The sequence below is a fragment of the Taudactylus pleione genome, unplaced genomic scaffold (assembly GCF_031769625.1).
Source record: "Taudactylus pleione unplaced genomic scaffold, aTauple2 ptg000894l, whole genome shotgun sequence".
Lineage (NCBI taxonomy): Eukaryota > Metazoa > Chordata > Amphibia > Anura > Myobatrachidae > Taudactylus > Taudactylus pleione.
Genome location: NW_028285295.1, coordinates 30,001 through 50,347, shown reverse-complemented (window position 1 = coordinate 50,347; position 20,347 = coordinate 30,001). Strand labels below are relative to the sequence as shown.

Genomic DNA, 20,347 nt, shown 5'->3' with positions numbered 1-20,347 from the left:
GGGACAGTGTGCAGGTGATGGGGGCAGTGTGCAGGTGGTGGGGGTAGTGTGCAGTGGATGGGTGTAGTGTGCAGGTGATGGGGGCAGTGTGGGTAGTGTGCAGGTGATGGGGTGTAGTGTGCAGGTGATGGGGGCAGTGTGCAGGTGGTGGGGACAGTGTGCAGGTGATGGGGACAGTGTGGGCTGTGTGCAGGTGATGGGGCGTAGTGTGCAGGTGATGGGGGCAGTGTGCAGGTGGTGGGGGTAGTGTGCAGTGGATGGGTGTAGTGTGCAGGTGATGGGGGCAGTGTGGGAAGTGTGCAGGTGATGGGGGCAGTGTGGGTAGTGTGCAGGTGATGGGGTGTAGTGTGCAGGTGATGGGGGCAGTGTGCAGGTGATGGGGGCAGTGTGCAGGTGATGGGGGCAGTGTGCAGGTGATGGGGGCAGTGTGCAGGTGATGGGGGCAGTGTGCAGGTGGTGGGGACAGTGTGGGCTGTGTGCAGGTGATGGGGTGTAGTGTGCAGGTGATGGGGTGTAGTGTGCAGGTGATGGGGTGTAGTGTGCAGGTGATGGGGTGTAGTGTGCAGGTGATGGGGTGTAGTGTGCAGGTGATGGGGACAGTGTGGGCTGTGTGCAGGTGATGGGCGTAGTGTGCAGGTGATGGGCGTAGTGTGCAGGTGATGGGCGTAGTGTGCAGGTGGTGGGGGGTAGTGTGCAGATGTTGGGGACAGTGTGCAGATGTTGGGGACAGTGTGCAGATGTTGGGGACAGTGTGCAGATGTTGGGGATAGTGTGCAGGTAGTGTGGGCAGTGTGCAGGTGATGGGGATAGTGTGCAGGTAGTGTGGGCAGTGTGCAGGTGGTGGGGGTAGTGTGCAGTGGATGGGTGTAGTGTGCAGGTGATGGGGGCAGTGTGGGTAGTGTGCAGGTGATGGGGTGTAGTGTGCAGGTGATGGGGGCAGTGTGCAGGTGGTGGGGACAGTGTGCAGGTGATGGGGACAGTGTGGGCTGTGTGCAGGTGATGGGGTGTAGTGTGCAGGTGATGGGCGTAGTGTGCAGGTGATGGGCGTAGTGTGCAGGTGATGGGGGCAGTGTGCAGGTGATGGGGGCAGTGTGCAGGTGATGGGGGCAGTGTGCAGGTGATGGGGGCAGTGTGCAGGTGATGGGGGCAGTGTGCAGGTGATGGGGGCAGTGTCAAGGTAGTGTGCAAGTGGTGGGGGGTAGTGTGCAGGTGGTGGGGGTAGTGTGCAGGTGATGGGGATAGTGTGCAGGTAGTGTGGGCAGTGTGCAGGTGATGTTGGCAGTGTGCAGGTGATGGGGCAGTGTGCAGGTGATGGGGCAGTGTGCAGGTGATGGGGCAGTGTGCAGGTGATGGGGCAGTGTGCAGGTGATGGGGCAGTGTGCAGGTGATGGGGACAGTGTGCAGGTGATGGGGACAGTGTGCAGGTGATGGGGGCAGTGTGCAGGTGATGGGGGCAGTGTGCAGGTGGTGGGGGCAGTGTGCAGGTGGTGGGGACAGTGTGGGCTGTGTGCAGGTGATGGGGTGTAGTGTGCAGGTGATGGGGTGTAGTGTGCAGGTGATGGGGTGTAGTGTGCAGGTGATGGGGTGTAGTGTGCAGGTGATGGGGTGTAGTGTGCAGGTGATGGGGACAGTGTGGGCTGTGTGCAGGTGATGGGCGTAGTGTGCAGGTGATGGGCGTAGTGTGCAGGTGATGGGCGTAGTGTGCAGGTGGTGGGGGGTAGTGTGCAGATGTTGGGGACAGTGTGCAGATGTTGGGGACAGTGTGCAGATGTTGGGGACAGTGTGCAGATGTTGGGGACAGTGTGCTGGTGGTGGGGACAGTGTGCTGGTGGTGGGGACAGTGTGCAGGTGATGGGCGTAGTGTGCAGGTGATGGGGGCAGTGTGCAGGTGATGGGGGCAGTGTGCAGGTGATGGGGGCAGTGTGCAGGTGATGGGGGCAGTGTGCAGGTGATGGGTGATGGGGGCAGTGTGCAGGTGATGGGTGATGGGGGCAGTGTGCAGGTGATGGGGCAGTGTGGATAGTGTGCAGGTGATGGGGGCAGTGTGCAGGTGATGGGGGCAGTGTGCAGGTGATGGGTGATGGGGGCAGTGTGCAGGTGATGGGGGCAGTGTGCAGGTGATGGGGGCAGTGTGCAGGTGATGGGGGCAGTGTGCAGGTGGTGGGCGTAGTGTGCAGGTGGTGGGGGATAGTGTGCAGGTGATGGGGGCAGTGTGCAGGTGATGGGGGCAGTGTGGGTAGTGTGCAGGTGATGGGGGCAGTGTGCAGGTGATGGGGGCAGTGTGCAGGTGATGGGGGCAGTGTGCAGGTGATGGGGGCAGTGTGCAGGTGATGGGGGTAGTGTGCAGATGTTGAATAGTGTGCTGGTGGTGGGGACAGTGTGCAGGTGATGGGGACAGTGTGCAGGTGATGGGGACAGTGTGCAGGTGATGGGGGATAGTGGGCAGGTGATGGGGGATAGTGGGCAGGTGATGGGGGGATAGTGGGCAGGTGATGGGGGGATAGTGGGCAGGTGATGGGGGGATAGTGGGCAGGTGATGGGGGATAGTGTGCAGGTGGTGGGGGATAGTGTGCAGGTGGTGGGCGTAGTGTGCAGGTGATGGGGGATAGTGTGCAGGTGATAGGGCAGTGTGCAGGTGATGGGGCAGTGTGCAGGTGATGGGGCAGTGTGGATAGTGTGCAGGTGATGGGGACAGTGTGCAGGTGATGGGGGCAGTGTGGATAGTGTGCAGGTGATGGGGGTAGTGTGCAGATGTTGGGGATAGTGTGCTGGTGGTGGGGACAGTGTGGAGGTGATGGGGACAGTGTGTGCTGTGTGCAGGTGATGGGGACAGTGTGGGCTCTGTGCAAGTGGTGGGGGATAGTGTGCTGGTGGTGGGGACAGTGTGCAGGTGATGGGGACAGTGTGGGCTGTGTGCAGGTGATGGGCGTAGTGTGCAGTTGATGGGCGTAGTGTGCAGTTGATGGGGGCAGTGTGCAGGTGATGGGGGCAGTGTGCAGGTGATGGGGGCAGTATCAAGGTAGTGTGCAAGTGGTGGGGGGTAGTGTGCAGGTGGTGGGGGTAGTGTGCAGGTGATGGGGATAGTGTGCAGGTAGTGTGGGCAGTGTGCAGGTGATGGGGGCAGTGTGCAGGTGATGGGGACAGTGTGCAGGTGATGGGGGCAGTGTGCAGGTGGTGGGGGTAGTGTGCAGTGGATGGGTGTAGTGTGCAGGTGATGGGGGCAGTGTGGGTAGTGTGCAGGTGATGGGGTGTAGTGTGCAGGTGATGGGGGCAGTGTGCAGGTGGTGGGGACAGTGTGCAGGTGATGGGGACAGTGTGCAGGTGATGGGGACAGTGTGGGCTGTGTGCAGGTGATGGGGTGTAGTGTGCAGGTGATGGGCGTAGTGTGCAGGTGATGGGCGTAGTGTGCAGGTGATGGGCGTAGTGTGCAGGTGATGGGGGCAGTGTGCAGGTGATGGGGGCAGTGTGCAGGTGATGGGGGCAGTGTCAAGGTAGTGTGCAAGTGGTGGGGGGTAGTGTGCAGGTGGTGGGGGTAGTGTGCAGGTGATGGGGATAGTGTGCAGGTAGTGTGGGCAGTGTGCAGGTGATGTTGGCAGTGTGCAGGTGATGGGGCAGTGTGCAGGTGATGGGGCAGTGTGCAGGTGATGGGGCAGTGTGCAGGTGATGGGGCAGTGTGCAGGTGATGGGGACAGTGTGCAGGTGATGGGGACAGTGTGCAGGTGATGGGGACAGTGTGCAGGTGATGGGGACAGTGTGCAGGTGATGGGGCAGTGTGCAGGTGATGGGGGCAGTGTGCAGGTGGTGGGGGTAGTGTGCAGTGGATGGGTGTAGTGTGCAGGTGATGGGGGCAGTGTGGGTAGTGTGCAGGTGATGGGGGCAGTGTGGGTAGTGTGCAGGTGATGGGGTGTAGTGTGCAGGTGATGGGGGCAGTGTGCAGGTGATGGGGGCAGTGTGCAGGTGATGGGGGCAGTGTGCAGGTGATGGGGGCAGTGTGCAGGTGGTGGGGGCAGTGTGCAGGTGGTGGGGACAGTGTGGGCTGTGTGCAGGTGATGGGGTGTAGTGTGCAGGTGATGGGGTGTAGTGTGCAGGTGATGGGGTGTAGTGTGCAGGTGATGGGGTGTAGTGTGCAGGTGATGGGGTGTAGTGTGCAGGTGATGGGGACAGTGTGGGCTGTGTGCAGGTGATGGGCGTAGTGTGCAGGTGATGGGCGTAGTGTGCAGGTGATGGGGGCAGTGTCAAGGTAGTGTGCAAGTGGTGGGGGGTAGTGTGCAGGTGGTGGGGGTAGTGTGCAGGTGATGGGGATAGTGTGCAGGTAGTGTGGGCAGTGTGCAGGTGATGTTGGCAGTGTGCAGGTGATGTTGGCAGTGTGCAGGTGATGGGGCAGTGTGCAGGTGATGGGGCAGTGTGCAGGTGATGGGGCAGTGTGCAGGTGATGGGGACAGTGTGCAGGTGATGGGGACAGTGTGCAGGTGATGGGGACAGTGTGCAGGTGATGGGGACAGTGTGCAGGTGATGGGGCAGTGTGCAGGTGATGGGGGCAGTGTGCAGGTGGTGGGGGTAGTGTGCAGTGGATGGGTGTAGTGTGCAGGTGATGGGGGCAGTGTGGGTAGTGTGCAGGTGATGGGGGCAGTGTGGGTAGTGTGCAGGTGATGGGGTGTAGTGTGCAGGTGATGGGGGCAGTGTGCAGGTGATGGGGGCAGTGTGCAGGTGATGGGGGCAGTGTGCAGGTGATGGGGGCAGTGTGCAGGTGGTGGGGGCAGTGTGCAGGTGGTGGGGACAGTGTGGGCTGTGTGCAGGTGATGGGGTGTAGTGTGCAGGTGATGGGGTGTAGTGTGCAGGTGATGGGGTGTAGTGTGCAGGTGATGGGGTGTAGTGTGCAGGTGATGGGGTGTAGTGTGCAGGTGATGGGGACAGTGTGGGCTGTGTGCAGGTGATGGGCGTAGTGTGCAGGTGATGGGCGTAGTGTGCAGGTGATGGGCGTAGTGTGCAGGTGGTGGGGGGTAGTGTGCAGATGTTGGGGACAGTGTGCAGATGTTGGGGACAGTGTGCAGATGTTGGGGACAGTGTGCTGGTGGTGGGGACAGTGTGCTGGTGGTGGGGACAGTGTGCTGGTGGTGGGGACAGTGTGCAGGTGATGGGCGTAGTGTGCAGGTGATGGGGGCAGTGTGCAGGTGATGGGGCAGTGTGCAGGTGATGGGGGCAGTGTGCAGGTGATGGGGGCAGTGTGCAGGTGATGGGGGCAGTGTGCAGGTGATGGGTGATGGGGGCAGTGTGCAGGTGATGGGGGCAGTGTGCAGGTGATGGGGCAGTGTGGATAGTGTGCAGGTGATGGGGGCAGTGTGCAGGTGATGGGGGCAGTGTGCAGGTGATGGGTGATGGGGGCAGTGTGCAGGTGATGGGTGATGGGGGCAGTGTGCAGGTGATGGGGGCAGTGTGCAGGTGATGGGGGCAGTGTGCAGGTGGTGGGCGTAGTGTGCAGGTGGTGGGGGATAGTGTGCAGGTGGTGGGGGCAGTGTGCAGGTGATGGGGGCAGTGTGGGTAGTGTGCAGGTGATGGGGGCAGTGTGCAGGTGATGGGGGCAGTGTGCAGGTGATGGGGGCAGTGTGCAGGTGATGGGGGTAGTGTGCAGATGTTGAATAGTGTGCTGGTGGTGGGGACAGTGTGCAGGTGATGGGGACAGTGTGGGCTGTGTGCAGGTGATGGGGTGTAGTGTGCAGGTGATGGGCGTAGTGTGCAGGTGATGGGCGTAGTGTGCAGGTGATGGGCGTAGTGTGCAGGTGATGGGGGCAGTGTGCAGGTGATGGGGGCAGTGTGCAGGTGATGGGGGCAGTGTCAAGGTAGTGTGCAAGTGGTGGGGGGCAGTGTGCAGGTGATGGGGGCAGTGTGCAGGTGGTGGGGGTAGTGTGCAGTGGATGGGTGTAGTGTGCAGGTGATGGGGGCAGTGTGGGTAGTGTGCAGGTGATGGGGCTCTGTGCAGGTGATGGGGGCAGTGTGCAGGTGATGGGGACAGTGTGCAGGTGATGGGCGTAGTGTGCAGGTGATGGGGGCAGTGTGCAGGTGATGGGGCAGTGTGCAGGTGATGGGGGCAGTGTGCAGGTGATGGGGGCAGTGTGCAGGTGATGGGGGCAGTGTGCAGGTGATGGGTGATGGGGGCAGTGTGCAGGTGATGGGGGCAGTGTGCAGGTGATGGGGCAGTGTGCAGGTGAAGGGGGCAGTGTGGGTAGTGTGCAGGTGATGGGGGCAGTGTGCAGTGTTGGGGGCAGTGTGCAGGTGATGGGGGCAGTGTGCAGGTGGTGGGTGTAGTGTGCAGGTTGTGGGGGATAGTGTGCAGGTGATGGGGGCAGTGTGCAGGTGATGGGGGCAGTGTGGGTAGTGTGCAGGTGATGGGGGCAGTGTGCAGGTGATGGGGGTAGTGTGCAGGTGGTGGGGGGTAGTGTGCAGATGTTGAATAGTGTGCTGGTGGTGGGGACAGTGTGCAGGTGATGGGGACAGTGTGGGCTGTGTGCAGGTGATGGGGACAGTGTGGGCTCTGTGCAGGTGGTGGGGGCAGTGTGCAGGTGATGGGGGCAGTGTGCAGGTGATGGGGGCAGTGTGCAGGTGAAGGGGGCAGTGTGGGTAGTGTGCAGGTGATGGGGGCAGTGTGCAGGTGATGGGGGCAGTGTGCAGGTGATGGGGGCAGTGTGCAGGTGATGGGGGCAGTGTGCAGGTGATGGGGGTAGTGTGCAGGTGATGGGGGTAGTGTGCAGGTGATGGGGGTAGTGTGCAGGTGATGGGGATAGTGTGCTGGTGGTGGGGACAGTGTGGAGGTGATGGGGACAGTGTGTGCTGTGTGCAGGTGATGGGGACAGTGTGGGCTCTGTGCAAGTGGTGGGGGGTAGTGTGCAGGTGGTGGGGGTAGTGTGCAGGTGATGGGGATAGTGTGCAGGTGATGGGGGCAGTGTGCAGGTGATGGGGGCAGTGTGCAGGTGATGGGGGCAGTGTGCAGGTGATGGGGGCAGTGTGCAGGTGATGGGGGCAGTGTGCAGGTGATGGGGGTAGTGTGCAGGTGATGGGGGTAGTGTGCAGGTGGTGGGGGGTAGTGTGCAGATGTTGGGGATAGTGTGCTGGTGGTGGGGACAGTGTGCAGGTGATGGGGACAGTGTGGGCGTAGTGTGCAGGTGATGGGCGTAGTGTGCAGTTGATGGGGGCAGTGTGCAGGTGATGGGGGCAGTGTGCAGGTGATGGGGGCAGTATCAAGGTAGTGTGCAAGTGGTGGGGGGTAGTGTGCAGGTGGTGGGGGTAGTGTGCAGGTGATGGGGATAGTGTGCAGGTAGTGTGGGCAGTGTGCAGGTGATGGGGGCAGTGTGCAGGTGATGGGGGCAGTGTGCAGGTGATGGGGACAGTGTGCAGGTGATGGGGACAGTGTGCAGGTGATGGGGACAGTGTGCAGGTGGTGGGGGTAGTGTGCAGTGGATGGGTGTAGTGTGCAGGTGATGGGGGCAGTGTGGGTAGTGTGCAGGTGATGGGGTGTAGTGTGCAGGTGATGGGGGCAGTGTGCAGGTGGTGGGGACAGTGTGCAGGTGATGGGGACAGTGTGGGCTGTGTGCAGGTGATGGGGTGTAGTGTGCAGGTGATGGGCGTAGTGTGCAGGTGATGGGCGTAGTGTGCAGGTGATGGGGGCAGTGTGCAGGTGATGGGGGCAGTGTGCAGGTGATGGGGACAGTGTGCAGGTGATGGGGACAGTGTGCAGGTGATGGGGGCAGTGTGCAGGTGGTGGGGGTAGTGTGCAGTGGATGGGTGTAGTGTGCAGGTGATGGGGGCAGTGTGGGTAGTGTGCAGGTGATGGGGTGTAGTGTGCAGGTGATGGGGGCAGTGTGCAGGTGGTGGGGACAGTGTGCAGGTGATGGGGACAGTGTGGGCTGTGTGCAGGTGATGGGGTGTAGTGTGCAGGTGATGGGCGTAGTGTGCAGGTGATGGGCGTAGTGTGCAGGTGATGGGGGCAGTGTGCAGGTGATGGGGGCAGTGTGCAGGTGATGGGGGCAGTGTGCAGGTGATGGGGGCAGTGTGCAGGTGATGGGGGCAGTGTCAAGGTAGTGTGCAAGTGGTGGGGGTAGTGTGCAGGTGATGGGGATAGTGTGCAGGTAGTGTGGGCAGTGTGCAGGTGATGTTGGCAGTGTGCAGGTGATGGGGCAGTGTGCAGGTGATGGGGCAGTGTGCAGGTGATGGGGCAGTGTGCAGGTGATGGGGCAGTGTGCAGGTGATGGGGCAGTGTGCAGGTGATGGGGACAGTGTGCAGGTGATGGGGGCAGTGTGCAGGTGGTGGGGGTAGTGTGCAGGTGATGGGGGATAGTGTGCAGGTGATGGGGGCAGTGTGCAGGTGATGGGGATTAGTGTGCACGTGTGGTGGTGGGGTTAGTGTGCAGGTGGTGGGGTTAGTGTGCAGGTGATGGGGGTAGTGTGCTGGTGATGGGGGTAGTGTGCAGGTGGTGGGGGGTAGTGTGCAGATGTTGAATAGTGTGCTGGTGGTGGGGACAGTGTGCAGGTGATGGGGACAGTGTGGGCGTAGTGTGCAGGTGATGGGGGCAGTGTGCAGGTGATGGGGGCAGTGTGCAGGTGATGGGGACAGTGTGCAGGTGATGGGGACAGTGTGCAGGTGATGGGGGCAGTGTGCAGGTGGTGGGGGTAGTGTGCAGTGGATGGGTGTAGTGTGCAGGTGATGGGGGCAGTGTGGGTAGTGTGCAGGTGATGGGGTGTAGTGTGCAGGTGATGGGGGCAGTGTGCAGGTGGTGGGGACAGTGTGCAGGTGATGGGGACAGTGTGGGCTGTGTGCAGGTGATGGGGTGTAGTGTGCAGGTGATGGGCGTAGTGTGCAGGTGATGGGCGTAGTGTGCAGGTGATGGGGGCAGTGTGCAGGTGATGGGGGCAGTGTGCAGGTGATGGGGGCAGTGTGCAGGTGATGGGGGCAGTGTGCAGGTGATGGGGGCAGTGTCAAGGTAGTGTGCAAGTGGTGGGGGTAGTGTGCAGGTGATGGGGATAGTGTGCAGGTAGTGTGGGCAGTGTGCAGGTGATGTTGGCAGTGTGCAGGTGATGGGGCAGTGTGCAGGTGATGGGGCAGTGTGCAGGTGATGGGGCAGTGTGCAGGTGATGGGGCAGTGTGCAGGTGATGGGGACAGTGTGCAGGTGATGGGGGCAGTGTGCAGGTGGTGGGGGTAGTGTGCAGGTGATGGGGGATAGTGTGCAGGTGATGGGGGCAGTGTGCAGGTGATGGGGATTAGTGTGCACGTGTGGTGGTGGGGTTAGTGTGCAGGTGGTGGGGTTAGTGTGCAGGTGATGGGGGTAGTGTGCTGGTGATGGGGGTAGTGTGCAGGTGGTGGGGGGTAGTGTGCAGATGTTGAATAGTGTGCTGGTGGTGGGGACAGTGTGCAGGTGATGGGGACAGTGTGGGCTCTGTGCAGGTGGTGGGGGCAGTGTGCAGGTGATGGGGGCAGTGTGCAGGTGATGGGGGCAGTGTGCAGGTGAAGGGGGCAGTGTGGGTAGTGTGCAGGTGATGGGGGCAGTGTGCAGTGATGGGGGCAGTGTGCAGGTGATGGGGGCAGTGTGCAGGTGATGGGGGCAGTGTGCAGGTGATGGGGGCAGTGTGCAGGTGATGGGGGCAGTGTGCAGGTGATGGGGGCAGTGTGCAGGTGATGGGGGTAGTGTGCAGGTGATGGGGGTAGTGTGCAGGTGATGGGGGTAGTGTGCAGGTGATGGGGTGTAGTGTGCAGGTGATGGGGGCAGTGTGCAGGTGATGGGGTGTAGTGTGCAGGTGATGGGGTGTAGTGTGCAGATGTTGGGGATAGTGTGCTGGTGGTGGGGACAGTGTGCAGGTGATGGGGGTAGTGTGCAGGTGGTGGGGGTAGAGTGCAGTGGATGGGTGCAGTGTGCAGGTGGTGGGGGGTAGTGTGCAGGTGGTGGGGGGTAGTGTGCTGGTGGTGGGGACAGTGTGCAGGTGATGGGGACAGTGTGCAGGTGATGGGGACAGTGTGGGCAGTGTGCAGGTGATGGGGGCAGTGTGCAGGTGATGGGGGCAGTGTGCAGGTGATGGAGGCAGTGTGCAGGTGATGGGGGCAGTGTGCTGGTGATGGGGGCAGTGTGGGTAGTGTGCAGATGTTGGGGACAGTGTGCAGATGTTGGGGACAGTGTGCAGATGTTGGGGACAGTGTGCTGGTGGTGGGGACAGTGTGCAGGTGATGGGGACAGTGTGGGCTGTGTGCAGGTGATGGGGTGTAGTGTGCAGGTGATGGGGGCAGTGTGCAGGTGATGGGGGCAGTGTGCAGGTGATGGGGGTAGTGTGCAGGTGATGGGGTAGTGTGCAGGTGATGGGGGTAGTGTGCAGGTGATGGGGGTAGTGTGCAGGTGATGGGGGTAGTGTGCAGGTGGTGGGGGGTAGTGTGCAGATGTTGGGGATAGTGTGCTGGTGGTGGGGACAGTGTGCAGGTGATGGGGACAGTGTGGGCTGTGTGCAGGTGATGGGGGCAGTGTGCAGGTGATGGAGGCAGTGTGCAGGTGATGGGGGCAGTGTGCTGGTGATGGGGGCAGTGTGGGTAGTGTGCAGATGTTGGGGACAGTGTGCAGATGTTGGGGACAGTGTGCAGATGTTGGGGACAGTGTGCTGGTGGTGGGGACAGTGTGCAGGTGATGGGGACAGTGTGGGCTGTGTGCAGGTGATGGGGTGTAGTGTGCAGGTGATGGGGGCAGTGTGCAGGTGATGGGGGCAGTGTGCAGGTGATGGGGGTAGTGTGCAGGTGATGGGGTAGTGTGCAGGTGATGGGGGTAGTGTGCAGGTGATGGGGGTAGTGTGCAGGTGATGGGGGTAGTGTGCAGGTGGTGGGGGGTAGTGTGCAGATGTTGGGGATAGTGTGCTGGTGGTGGGGACAGTGTGCAGGTGATGGGGACAGTGTGGGCTGTGTGCAGGTGATGGGCGTAGTGTGCAGTTGATGGGCGTAGTGTGCAGGTGATGGGGGCAGTGTGCAGGTGATGGGGGCAGTGTCAAGGTAGTGTGCAAGTGGTGGGGGGTAGTGTGCAGGTGGTGGGGGTAGTGTGCAGGTGATGGGGATAGTGTGCAGGTAGTGTGGGCAGTGTGCAGGTGATGGGGGCAGTGTGCAGGTGATGGGGGCAGTGTGCAGGTGATGGGGGCAGTGTGCAGGTGATGGGGGCAGTGTGCAGGTGATGGGGGCAGTGTGCAGATGTTGGGGATAGTGTGCTGGTGGTGGGGACAGTGTGCAGGTGATGGGGGTAGTGTGCAGGTGGTGGGGGTAGTGTGCAGTGGATGGGTGTAGTGTGCAGGTGATGGGGCAGTGTGCAGGTGATGGGGGCAGTGTGGGTAGTGTGCAGGTGATGGGGGTAGTGTGCAGGTGATGGGGGTAGTGTGCAGTGGATGGGTGTAGTGTGCAGGTGATGGGGCAGTGTGCAGGTGATGGGGCAGTGTGGGTAGTGTGCAGGTGATGGGGGATAGTGTGCAGGTGATGGGGGTAGTGTGCAGGTGATGGGGGTAGTGTGCTTGTGGTGGGGACAGTGTGCAGGTGATGGGGATAGTGTGCTTGTGGTGGGGACAGTGTGCAGGTGATGGGGGCAGTGTGCAGGTGATGGGGGCAGTGTGGATAGTGTGCAGGTGATGGGGGCAGTGTGCAGGTGATGGGGGCAGTGTGCTGGTGGTGGGGACAGTGTGCAGGTGATGGGGACAGTGTGGGCTGTGTGCAGGTGATGGGGATAGTGTGGGCTCTGTGCAGGTGGTGGGGGTAGTGTGCAGTGGATGGGGGCAGTGTGCAGGTGATGGGGGCAGTGTGCAGGTGATGGGGGCAGTGTGCAGGTGATGGGGCAGTGTGGATAGTGTGCAGGTGATGGGGACAGTGTGCAGGTGATGGGGACAGTGTGCAGGTGATGGGGGCAGTGTGCAGGTGATGGGGGCAGTGTGCAGGTGATGGGGGCAGTGTGGGTAGTGTGCAGGTGATGGGTGTAGTGTGCAGGTGATGGGGGCAGTGTGCAGGTGATGGGTGTAGTGTGCAGGTGATGGGTGTAGTGTGCAGGTGATGGGGGGTAGTGTGCAGATGTTGGGGGTAGTGTGCAGGTGGTGGGGGACAGTGTGCAGGTGATGGGGGCAGTGTGCAGGTGATGGGGGCAGTGTGCAGGTGATGGGGTGTAGTGTGCAAGTGATGGGGTGTAGTGTGCAAGTGATGGGGTGTAGTGTGCAAGTGATGGGGTGTAGTGTGCAAGTGATGGGGTGTAGTGTGCAGGTGATGGGGGATAGTGTGCAGGTGATGGGGGATAGTGTGCAGGTGATGGGGGCAGTGTGCAGGTGATGGGGGCAGTGTGGGTAGTGTGCAGGTGATGGGGGCAGTGTGCAGGTGATGGGGGAAGTGTGGGCAGTGTGCAGGTGATGGGGGCAGTGTGCAGGTGATGGGGGCAAAGTGCAGGTGATGGGGGTAGTGTGCAGGTGGTGGGGGGTAGTGTGCAGATGTTGAATAGTGTGCTGGTGGTGGGGACAGTGTGCAGGTGATGGGGACAGTGTGGGCTGTGTGCAGGTGATGGGGACAGTGTGGGCTCTGTGCAGGTGGTGGGGGCAGTGTGCAGGTGATGGGGGATAGTGTGCAGGTGATGGGGGATAGTGTGCAGGTGATGGGGGATAGTGTGCAGGTGATGGGGGATAGTGTGCAGGTGATGGGGGATAGTGTGCAGGTGATGGGGGATAGTGTGCAGGTGATGGGGGATAGTGTGCAGGTGATGGGGCAGTGGGTGTAGTGTGCAGGTGATGGGGTTAGTGTGCAGGTGATGGGGGATAGTGTGCAGGTGATGGGGGATAGTGTGCAGGTGATGGGGGATAGTGTGCAGGTGATGGGGGATAGTGTGCAGGTGATGGGGACAGTGTGGGCTGTGTGCAGGTGATGGGGACAGTGTGGGCTCTGTGCAGGTGGTGGGGGCAGTGTGCAGGTGATGGGGGCAGTGTGCAGGTGATGGGGGCAGTGTGCAGGTGATGGGGTGTAGTGTGCAGGTGGTGGGGGGCAGTGTGCAGGTGATGGGGGGCAGTGTGCAGGTGGTGGGGGGCAGTGTGTAGGTGGTGGGGGACAGTGTGCAGGTGGTGGGGGACAGTGTGCAGGTGATGGGGACAGTGTGCAGGTGATGGGGGCAGTGTGCAAGTGATGGGGTGTAGTGTGCAAGTGATGGGGTGTAGTGTGCAAGTGATGGGGTGTAGTGTGCAAGTGATGGGGTGTAGTGTGCAGGTGATGGGGTGTAGTGTGCAGGTGATGGGGTGTAGTGTGCAGGTGATGGGGTGTAGTGTGCAGGTGATGGGGTGTAGTGTGCAGGTGATGGGGGCAGTGTGCAGGTGATGGGGGCAGTGTGCAGGTGATGGGGGCAGTGTGCAGGTGATGGGGGCAGTGTGGGCAGTGTGCAGGTGATGGGGGCAGTGTGCAGGTGATGGGGGCAGTGTGCAGGTGATGGGGGCAGTGTGCAGGTGAAGGGGACAGTGTGCAGGTGAAGGGGACAGTGTGCAGGTGACGGGGGCAGTGTGCAGGTGACGGGGGCAGTGTGCAGGTGACGGGGGCAGTGTGCAGGTGATGGGGGGCAGTGTGCAGGTGATGGGGGCAGTGTGCAGGTGATGGGGGCAGTGTGCAGGTGATGGGGCAGTGTGGGTAGTGTGCAGGTGATGGGGGCAGTGTGCAGGTGATGGGGGCAGTGTGCAGGTGATGGGGGCAGTGTGCAGGTGATGGGGGTAGTGTGCTGGTGATGGGGGTAGTGTGCAGGTGGTGGGGGGTAGTGTGCAGATGTTGAATAGTGTGCTGGTGGTGGGGACAGTGTGCAGGTGATGGGGACAGTGTGGGCTGTGTGCAGGTGATGGGGACAGTGTGGGCTCTGTTCAGGTGGTGGGGGTAGTGTGCAGTGGATGGGGGTAGTGTGCAGTGGATGGGGCAGTGTGCAGGTGATGGGGGCAGTGTGGGTAGTGTGCAGGTGATGGGGCAGTGTGCAGGTGATGGGGTGTAGTGTGCAGGTGATGGGGTGTAGTGTGCAGGTGATGGGGGTAGTGTGCAGGTGATGGGGGTAGTGTGCAGGTGATGGGGGCAGTGTGCAGGTGATGGGGGCAGTGTGGGTAGTGTGCAGGTGATGGGGGCAGTGTGGGTAGTGTGCAGGTGATGGGGGCAGTGTGGGTAGTGTGCAGGTGATGGGGTGTAGTGTGCAGGTGGTGGGGGGTAGTGTGCAGGTGGTGGGGACAGTGTGCAGATGTTGGGGATAGTGTGCTGGTGGTGGGGACAGTGTGCAGGTGATGGGGACAGTGTGGGCAGTGTGCAGGTGATGGGGACAGTGTGCAGGTGATGGGGACAGTGTGCAGGTGATGGGGATAGTGTGCAGGTGATGGGGACAGTGTGCAGGTGATGGGGACAGTGTGGGCAGTGTGCAGGTGACGGGGTTAGTGTGCAGGTGACGGGGTTAGTGTGCAGGTGACGGGGGGTAGTGTGCAGGTGACGGGGGGTAGTGTGCTGGTGGTGGGGATAGTGTGCTGGTGGTGGGGTTAGTGTGCAGGTGATGGGGCAGTGTGGGTAGTGTGCAGGTGATGGGGGCAGTGTGCAGGTGATGGGGGCAGTGTGCAGGTGGTGGGTGTAGTGTGCAGGTGATGGGTGTAGTGTGCAGGTGGTGGGGGGTAGTGTGCAGATGTTGGGGATAGTGTGCTGGTGGTGGGGACAGTGTGGGCTCTGTTCAGGTGGTGGGGGTAGTGTGCAGTGGATGGGGGTAGTGTGCAGTGGATGGGGCAGTGTGCAGGTGATGGGGGCAGTGTGGGCAGTGTGCAGGTGATGGGGGACAGTGTGTAGGTGATGGGGACAGTGTGCAGGTGGTGGGTGTAGTGTGCAGGTGGTGGGTGTAGTGTGCAGGTGGTGGGGGATAGTGTGCAGGTGATGGGGGCAGTGTGCAGGTGATGGGGGCAGTGTGCAGGTGATGGGGGCAGTGTGCAGGTGATGGGGGCAGTGTGCAGGTGATGGGGGCAGTGTGCAGGTGATGGGGTTAGTGTGCAGGTGGTGGGGTTAGTGTGCAGGTGGTGGGGTTAGTGTGCAGGTGGTGGGGGATAGTGTGCAGGTGATGGGGGATAGTGTGCAGGTGATGGGGGCAGTGTGCAGGTGATGGGGGCAGTGTGCAGGTGATGGGGGCAGTGTGCAGGTGATGGGGATTAGTGTGCACGTGTGGTGGTGGGGTTAGTGTGCAGGTGGTGGGGTTAGTGTGCAGGTGGTGGGGTTAGTGTGCAGGTGGTGGGGTTAGTGTGCAGGTGGTGGGGTTAGTGTGCAGGTGGTGGGGTAGTGTGCAGGTGATGGGGGCAGTGTGCAGGTGATGGGGGCAGTGTGCAGGTGATGGGGGCAGTGTGGGCAGTCTGCAGGTGATGGGTGTAGTGTGCAGGTGATGGGGTTAGTGTGCAGGTGGTGGGGGTTAGTGTGCAGGTGGTGGGGGTTAGTGTGCAGGTGATGGGGGATAGTGTGCAGGTGATGGGGGATAGTGTGCAGGTGATGGGGACAGTGTGCAGGTGGTGGGTGTAGTGTGCAGGTGATGGGGGATAGTGTGCAGGTGATGGGGGCAGTGTGCAGGTGATGGGGGCAGTGTGCAGGTGATGGGGATTAGTGTGCACGTGTGGTGGTGGGGTTAGTGTGCAGGTGGTGGGGTTAGTGTGCAGGTGGTGGGGAGTAGTGTGCAGGTGATGGGGACAGTGTGCAGGTGATGGGGACAGTGTGCAGGTGATGGGGACAGTGTGGGCAGTGTGCAGGTGACGGGTTTAGTGTGCAGGTGACTGGGTTAGTGTGCAGGTGATGGGGGGATAGTGTGCTGGTGGTGGGGATAGTGTGCTGGTGGTGGGGTTAGTGTGCAGGTGATGGGGTAGTGTGCAGGTGGTGGGGGTTAGTGTGCAGGTGGTGGGGGTTAGTGTGCAGGTGATGGGGGCAGTGTGAGCAGGCAATGTGACTCCGCCCTGTACGCATAATGGATTAATACTGCTAGTGCCAGGTACAGCCCTGCTGGTGTCATTGGCGCTCACCTGTCTATTTAGTACTGCGGTGCTAGTTGTACTCTTCATGCCATCCTAGGATCATCGTCAGCAATCCGCGCATCCTATGATCATCGTCGGCAATCCTCGCATCCTAGGATCATCGTCGGCAATCCTCGCATCCTAGGATCATCGTCGGCAATCCTCGCATCCTAGGATCATCGTCGGCAATCCTCGCATCCTAGGATCATCGTCGGCAATCCTCGCATCCTAGGATTATCGTCGGCAATCCGCGCATCCTAGGATCGTGGGCAATCCGCGCATCCTAGGATCATCGTCAGCAATCCGCGCATCCTAGGATCAACAGAAATCCACGCATCGTAGGATCATCGTTAGCAATCCACGCATCCTAGGATCATCATGTTCCTGGTGGAACGAGATAAGGTTAATTAAGCCACACAAACCAGTATCTTGAAAAAAGATATAATTTATTATAACAAATGACAAGATATAAAAGAATAACAGTTACTTAGCTTCGGAATATAAGATGGTTACACGATCCAGGAGACCCCTCTCAGAATAGAGCTGGAACGAACAATTTCCTGGCCACCAGCTGCAGTCTCTGGTCCAGGCTTAGGGCAGGCCACTGGCAGCTTCTTTGTTCTTTGCTTATATAGTATCCTACTTGTCATACCCATCTAACTCTACTAATATGGGCTTAAACCTACTTCAAACTACTTTATTGGTTAACTACTGATAAGGACCTTCTAAAACTTAACGCAGGCGTACATCGCAGTAGACAACGCCTTGTGGATTTATGGCCTGTCTCCCCGGGCTTACCTGTGCTCTCTCCCTGGATTTCCCCTTGCTCTCTCCCCGGGCTTATCTGTGCTCTCTCCCTGGATTTCCTCTTGCTCTCTCCTCGGGCTTACCTGTGCACTCTCCTCGGGCTTACCTGTGCACTCTCCTCGGGCTTACCTGTGCACTCTCCTCGGGCTTACCTGTGCACTCTCCTCGGGCTTACCTGTGCACTCTCCTCGGGCTTACCTGTGCACTCTCCTCGGGCTTACCTGTGCACTCTCCTCGGGCTTACCTGTGCACTCTCCTCGGGCTTACCTGTGCACTCTCCCCAGGCCTACCTGTGCTCTCTCCCCAGGCTTACCTGTGCTCTCTCCCTGGATTTCCCCTTACTCACTCCCAGGGCTTACCTGTGCTCTCTCCCCGGATTTCCCCTTGCTCTCTCCCCGGGCTTACCTGTGTTCTCTCCCCAGGCTTACCTGTGCTCTCTCCCTGGATTTCCCCTTGCTCACTCCCCGGGCTTACCTGTGCTCTCTCCCTGGATTTCCCCTTGCTCTCTCCCCGGGCTTATCCGTGCTCTCTCCCCGGGCTTATCCGTGCTCTCTCCCTGGATTTCCCCTTGCTCTCTCCCCGGGCTTATCCGTGCTCTCTCCCTGGATTTCCCCTTGCTCTCTCCCCGGGCTTACCTGTGCTCTCTCCCCAGGCTTACCTGTACACTCCAGCCGGATTTACCTGTGCTCTCTCACCGGATTTACCTGTGCTCTCTCCCCGGGCTTACCTGTGCTCTCTCCCCGGATTTCCCCTTGCTCTCTCCCCGGGCTTACCTGTGCGCTCTCCCCGGGCTTACCTGTGCGCTCTCCCTGGGCTTACCTGTGCTCTCTCCCTTTGTTTGCAGAGCAGGAGAGCGGCCTAGATGATGAGATTATGCTGGACAACTTTGTCACATTCTTTATCGCTGGTAAGTAGACTTGGCCGGATTAAGGTCTGTGGGGGCCCCTGGGCAACAAACATGTGGGGGCCCCTATTAAATATACATACACACACACACTAAATGGATGAAATGGGGGTATGTGCAGTGGTGCCTCTTATGCAGAGCCACAGTATAAGTGCCCCCTGTAGTAGAGCCCCCAGTAAAAGAGCCCCTGTACTAATGCCCCCAGTAGTAGAGCCCCCTGCAGTAGAGCCCCCTGTAGGAACCAAAACCAAGCTTCCCTCTCCACACGTGTCATTGCCACAGCAATAAAATAATGTTACACTAAGTGCTGTGATACTGAGGCGTGCATAAATTAACCTCAGCGGCATCGCACGCAGCCGGGCACCTCTCTGTGTGCAGGAATCTCTCAAGTTTCGCGGCAGGGTCAGGTCTACCCTTAGCTTACACGCAGTTTCCATAGCACTCGATGTTCCCGATATTTACGCTGTCAGTCACGGCATAGGTGGGCGGCTTTATGTTTTGCTGGGTGTTTGCTTGTGCTGCGGTCTCCATACGTATGTATTGATTAGCATTTTCTCGCAGCAACTGGTTGCGTGCGTCTGCGAGCGTGCGTTCCTTGCTGTAACAGGCCCTGAGTTGGTAGCGATGCCTGACGGCTGCACAAAGTTGATGGCGGGATGGGGGAGGGGGGGCTACACACAATCATTTTTTTTAGTTTTTAAACCTCCCCCCGGGTACAGGCAAGTTGGTCTCCCAGGAATCGTCCCGGTGAGCCTTATGGCCAATCTGCCCCCCCCCAGGACTAGCACCAGGGAACATACCTGGGAAATTGATGCTTCCAAAACATCCTAATCTGTGATGGCATTTTCACCAACACATGTTCTAAGGTGGGAGGGCAGGTAACAGCGTCTGGGCACTGGGAGCCCCTACCTTACCTAGGATGGAATTAGGCACTAGAACCGGTCACGTAGAAGCCTCAGGACACTTTCATTGTTATCCTCTGAAGTCAGGATATTATCAGTCTGTGCCAGGAATTTCTATTAATCCTAATGGCAGCAATACTTTGGCCCGAGCTCCCTGCATAGAGGGTCTCCTATCTACTGTGCTATAAATTCCAAGCTGCCTAAACATGTTGGGCTGTCACGTAAAGTTATAAGAGACAAGTGACGCATGAAGGGAGACAGCCCCCATATTGGAGGAGGTCACCTCATATCCTGAAATTGGTGTCTTCTCTAGAGAAAAAGTCTTTGCAGCTGTTTTTAGGGTTTTTCCAAATGTGATATTTCAGGATTTTCTGTGGTAATAATTCCTATATGATTCTACTTTGCCAGAAGATACAATGTCATCATGGCACAGATAGGCAGCCACTGTATGATACTATATACAGATGTCTGTTACATGTCATATACAGGACAGGAGACTACAGCCAACCAGCTGTCATTCACAGTGATGGAGCTGACCAGACAGCCAGAGATCACACAGCGGTAAGTTGCGTCCTGCTCTTACAGCGGCCCCAGCAGAAGGGCAATATGTCCCCTTTCAGTGCTATAGTAAATGCACCATGGTAAAACCCCGAAATTCCAAAACCACCCTTTTGTAAATATACCCTTGTGTTTATTCCAGCTTAGTAGTTACACAGACATGTGTGGCCGTCCCGGCTGCATGCTGGTTGTTATGCACAGGTTGCTGGTCATCATGCACAGACACAGATTGCTGGTCATCATGCACAGACACAGATATCTGATTGCTATGAACAGATTGCTGGCGGTCGTGCGCAGATTGCTGGTCATCATGCACAGACACAGATTTCTGATTGCTATGAACAGATTGCTGGCGGTCATGCACAGATTGCTGGCGGTCGTGCACAGATTGCTGGCGGTCGTGCACAGATTGCTGGCGGTCGTGCACAGATTGCTGGCGGTCGTGCACAGATTGCTGGCGGTCGTGCACAGATTGCTGGCGGTCGTGCACAGATTGCTGGCGGTCGTGCACAGATTGCTGGCGGTCGTGCACAGATTGCTGGTGGTAGTGCACAGATTGCTGGCGGTCATGCACAGATTACTGGTGGTAGTGTACAGATTGCTGGCGGTCGTGCACAGATTGCTGGTGCACATGCAGATATCCTGGTCTGGTTTGTTTTACAGTATGTACAGAATTTATTTTGTGGATAATTTGTAAACATAATTGTTGGCCTCATCTCTCGTGCGCTCCTGCTAGACTGACATCTAGGCTGCTTACATTAAAGATGTCTGGATCCTCTTGAACTACAGCGCTTCATAGTTTTCAGAAGATAGATATTGCGTTAGCTGCATTGGGTATTTACACATCCTCCAGTGATGTCTTTGGTACATGTCAGGTGTGTTCTTATGGGGACTGCCATGACATCTGTTAAGGTTTTTCTTTAATTATTGTGGAAATGTTCTATACCTTCCAGACTCCGGGCAGAGCTTGATGAGGTCATAGGCTTCAAACGTGACATCAGCTTTGATGATATAACAAACCTCAGCTATATGACCCAGGTAAGTACTTAGACATCTCAGAGTGAGGACAGGAAGCTGTGATCGATTTGTATTATGTGTCATTGCTACCTACCTAAACGTTAATAAATGTGCAATGTTATTCACGTCCGCCTTGTAAAACGG

General features: G+C 58.9%; 1 protein-coding gene across 1 annotated transcript in view; it reads left to right on the top strand.

Moving 5' to 3' along the window:
• The window catches only part of LOC148474097 (cholesterol 24-hydroxylase-like), a gene marked incomplete at its 3' end in the record, with an annotated part of 54,612 nt that overhangs the window by 32,958 nt on the left and 1,307 nt on the right, over positions 1 to 20,347 (top strand). The window contains exons 9-11 of the mRNA XM_088459088.1: positions 17,667 to 17,729; positions 19,117 to 19,189; positions 20,140 to 20,224. Of these exons, the coding sequence (XP_088315214.1) occupies positions 17,667 to 17,729; positions 19,117 to 19,189; positions 20,140 to 20,224 (221 nt within the window). The remainder of the gene's footprint in view (positions 1 to 17,666; positions 17,730 to 19,116; positions 19,190 to 20,139; positions 20,225 to 20,347) is intronic.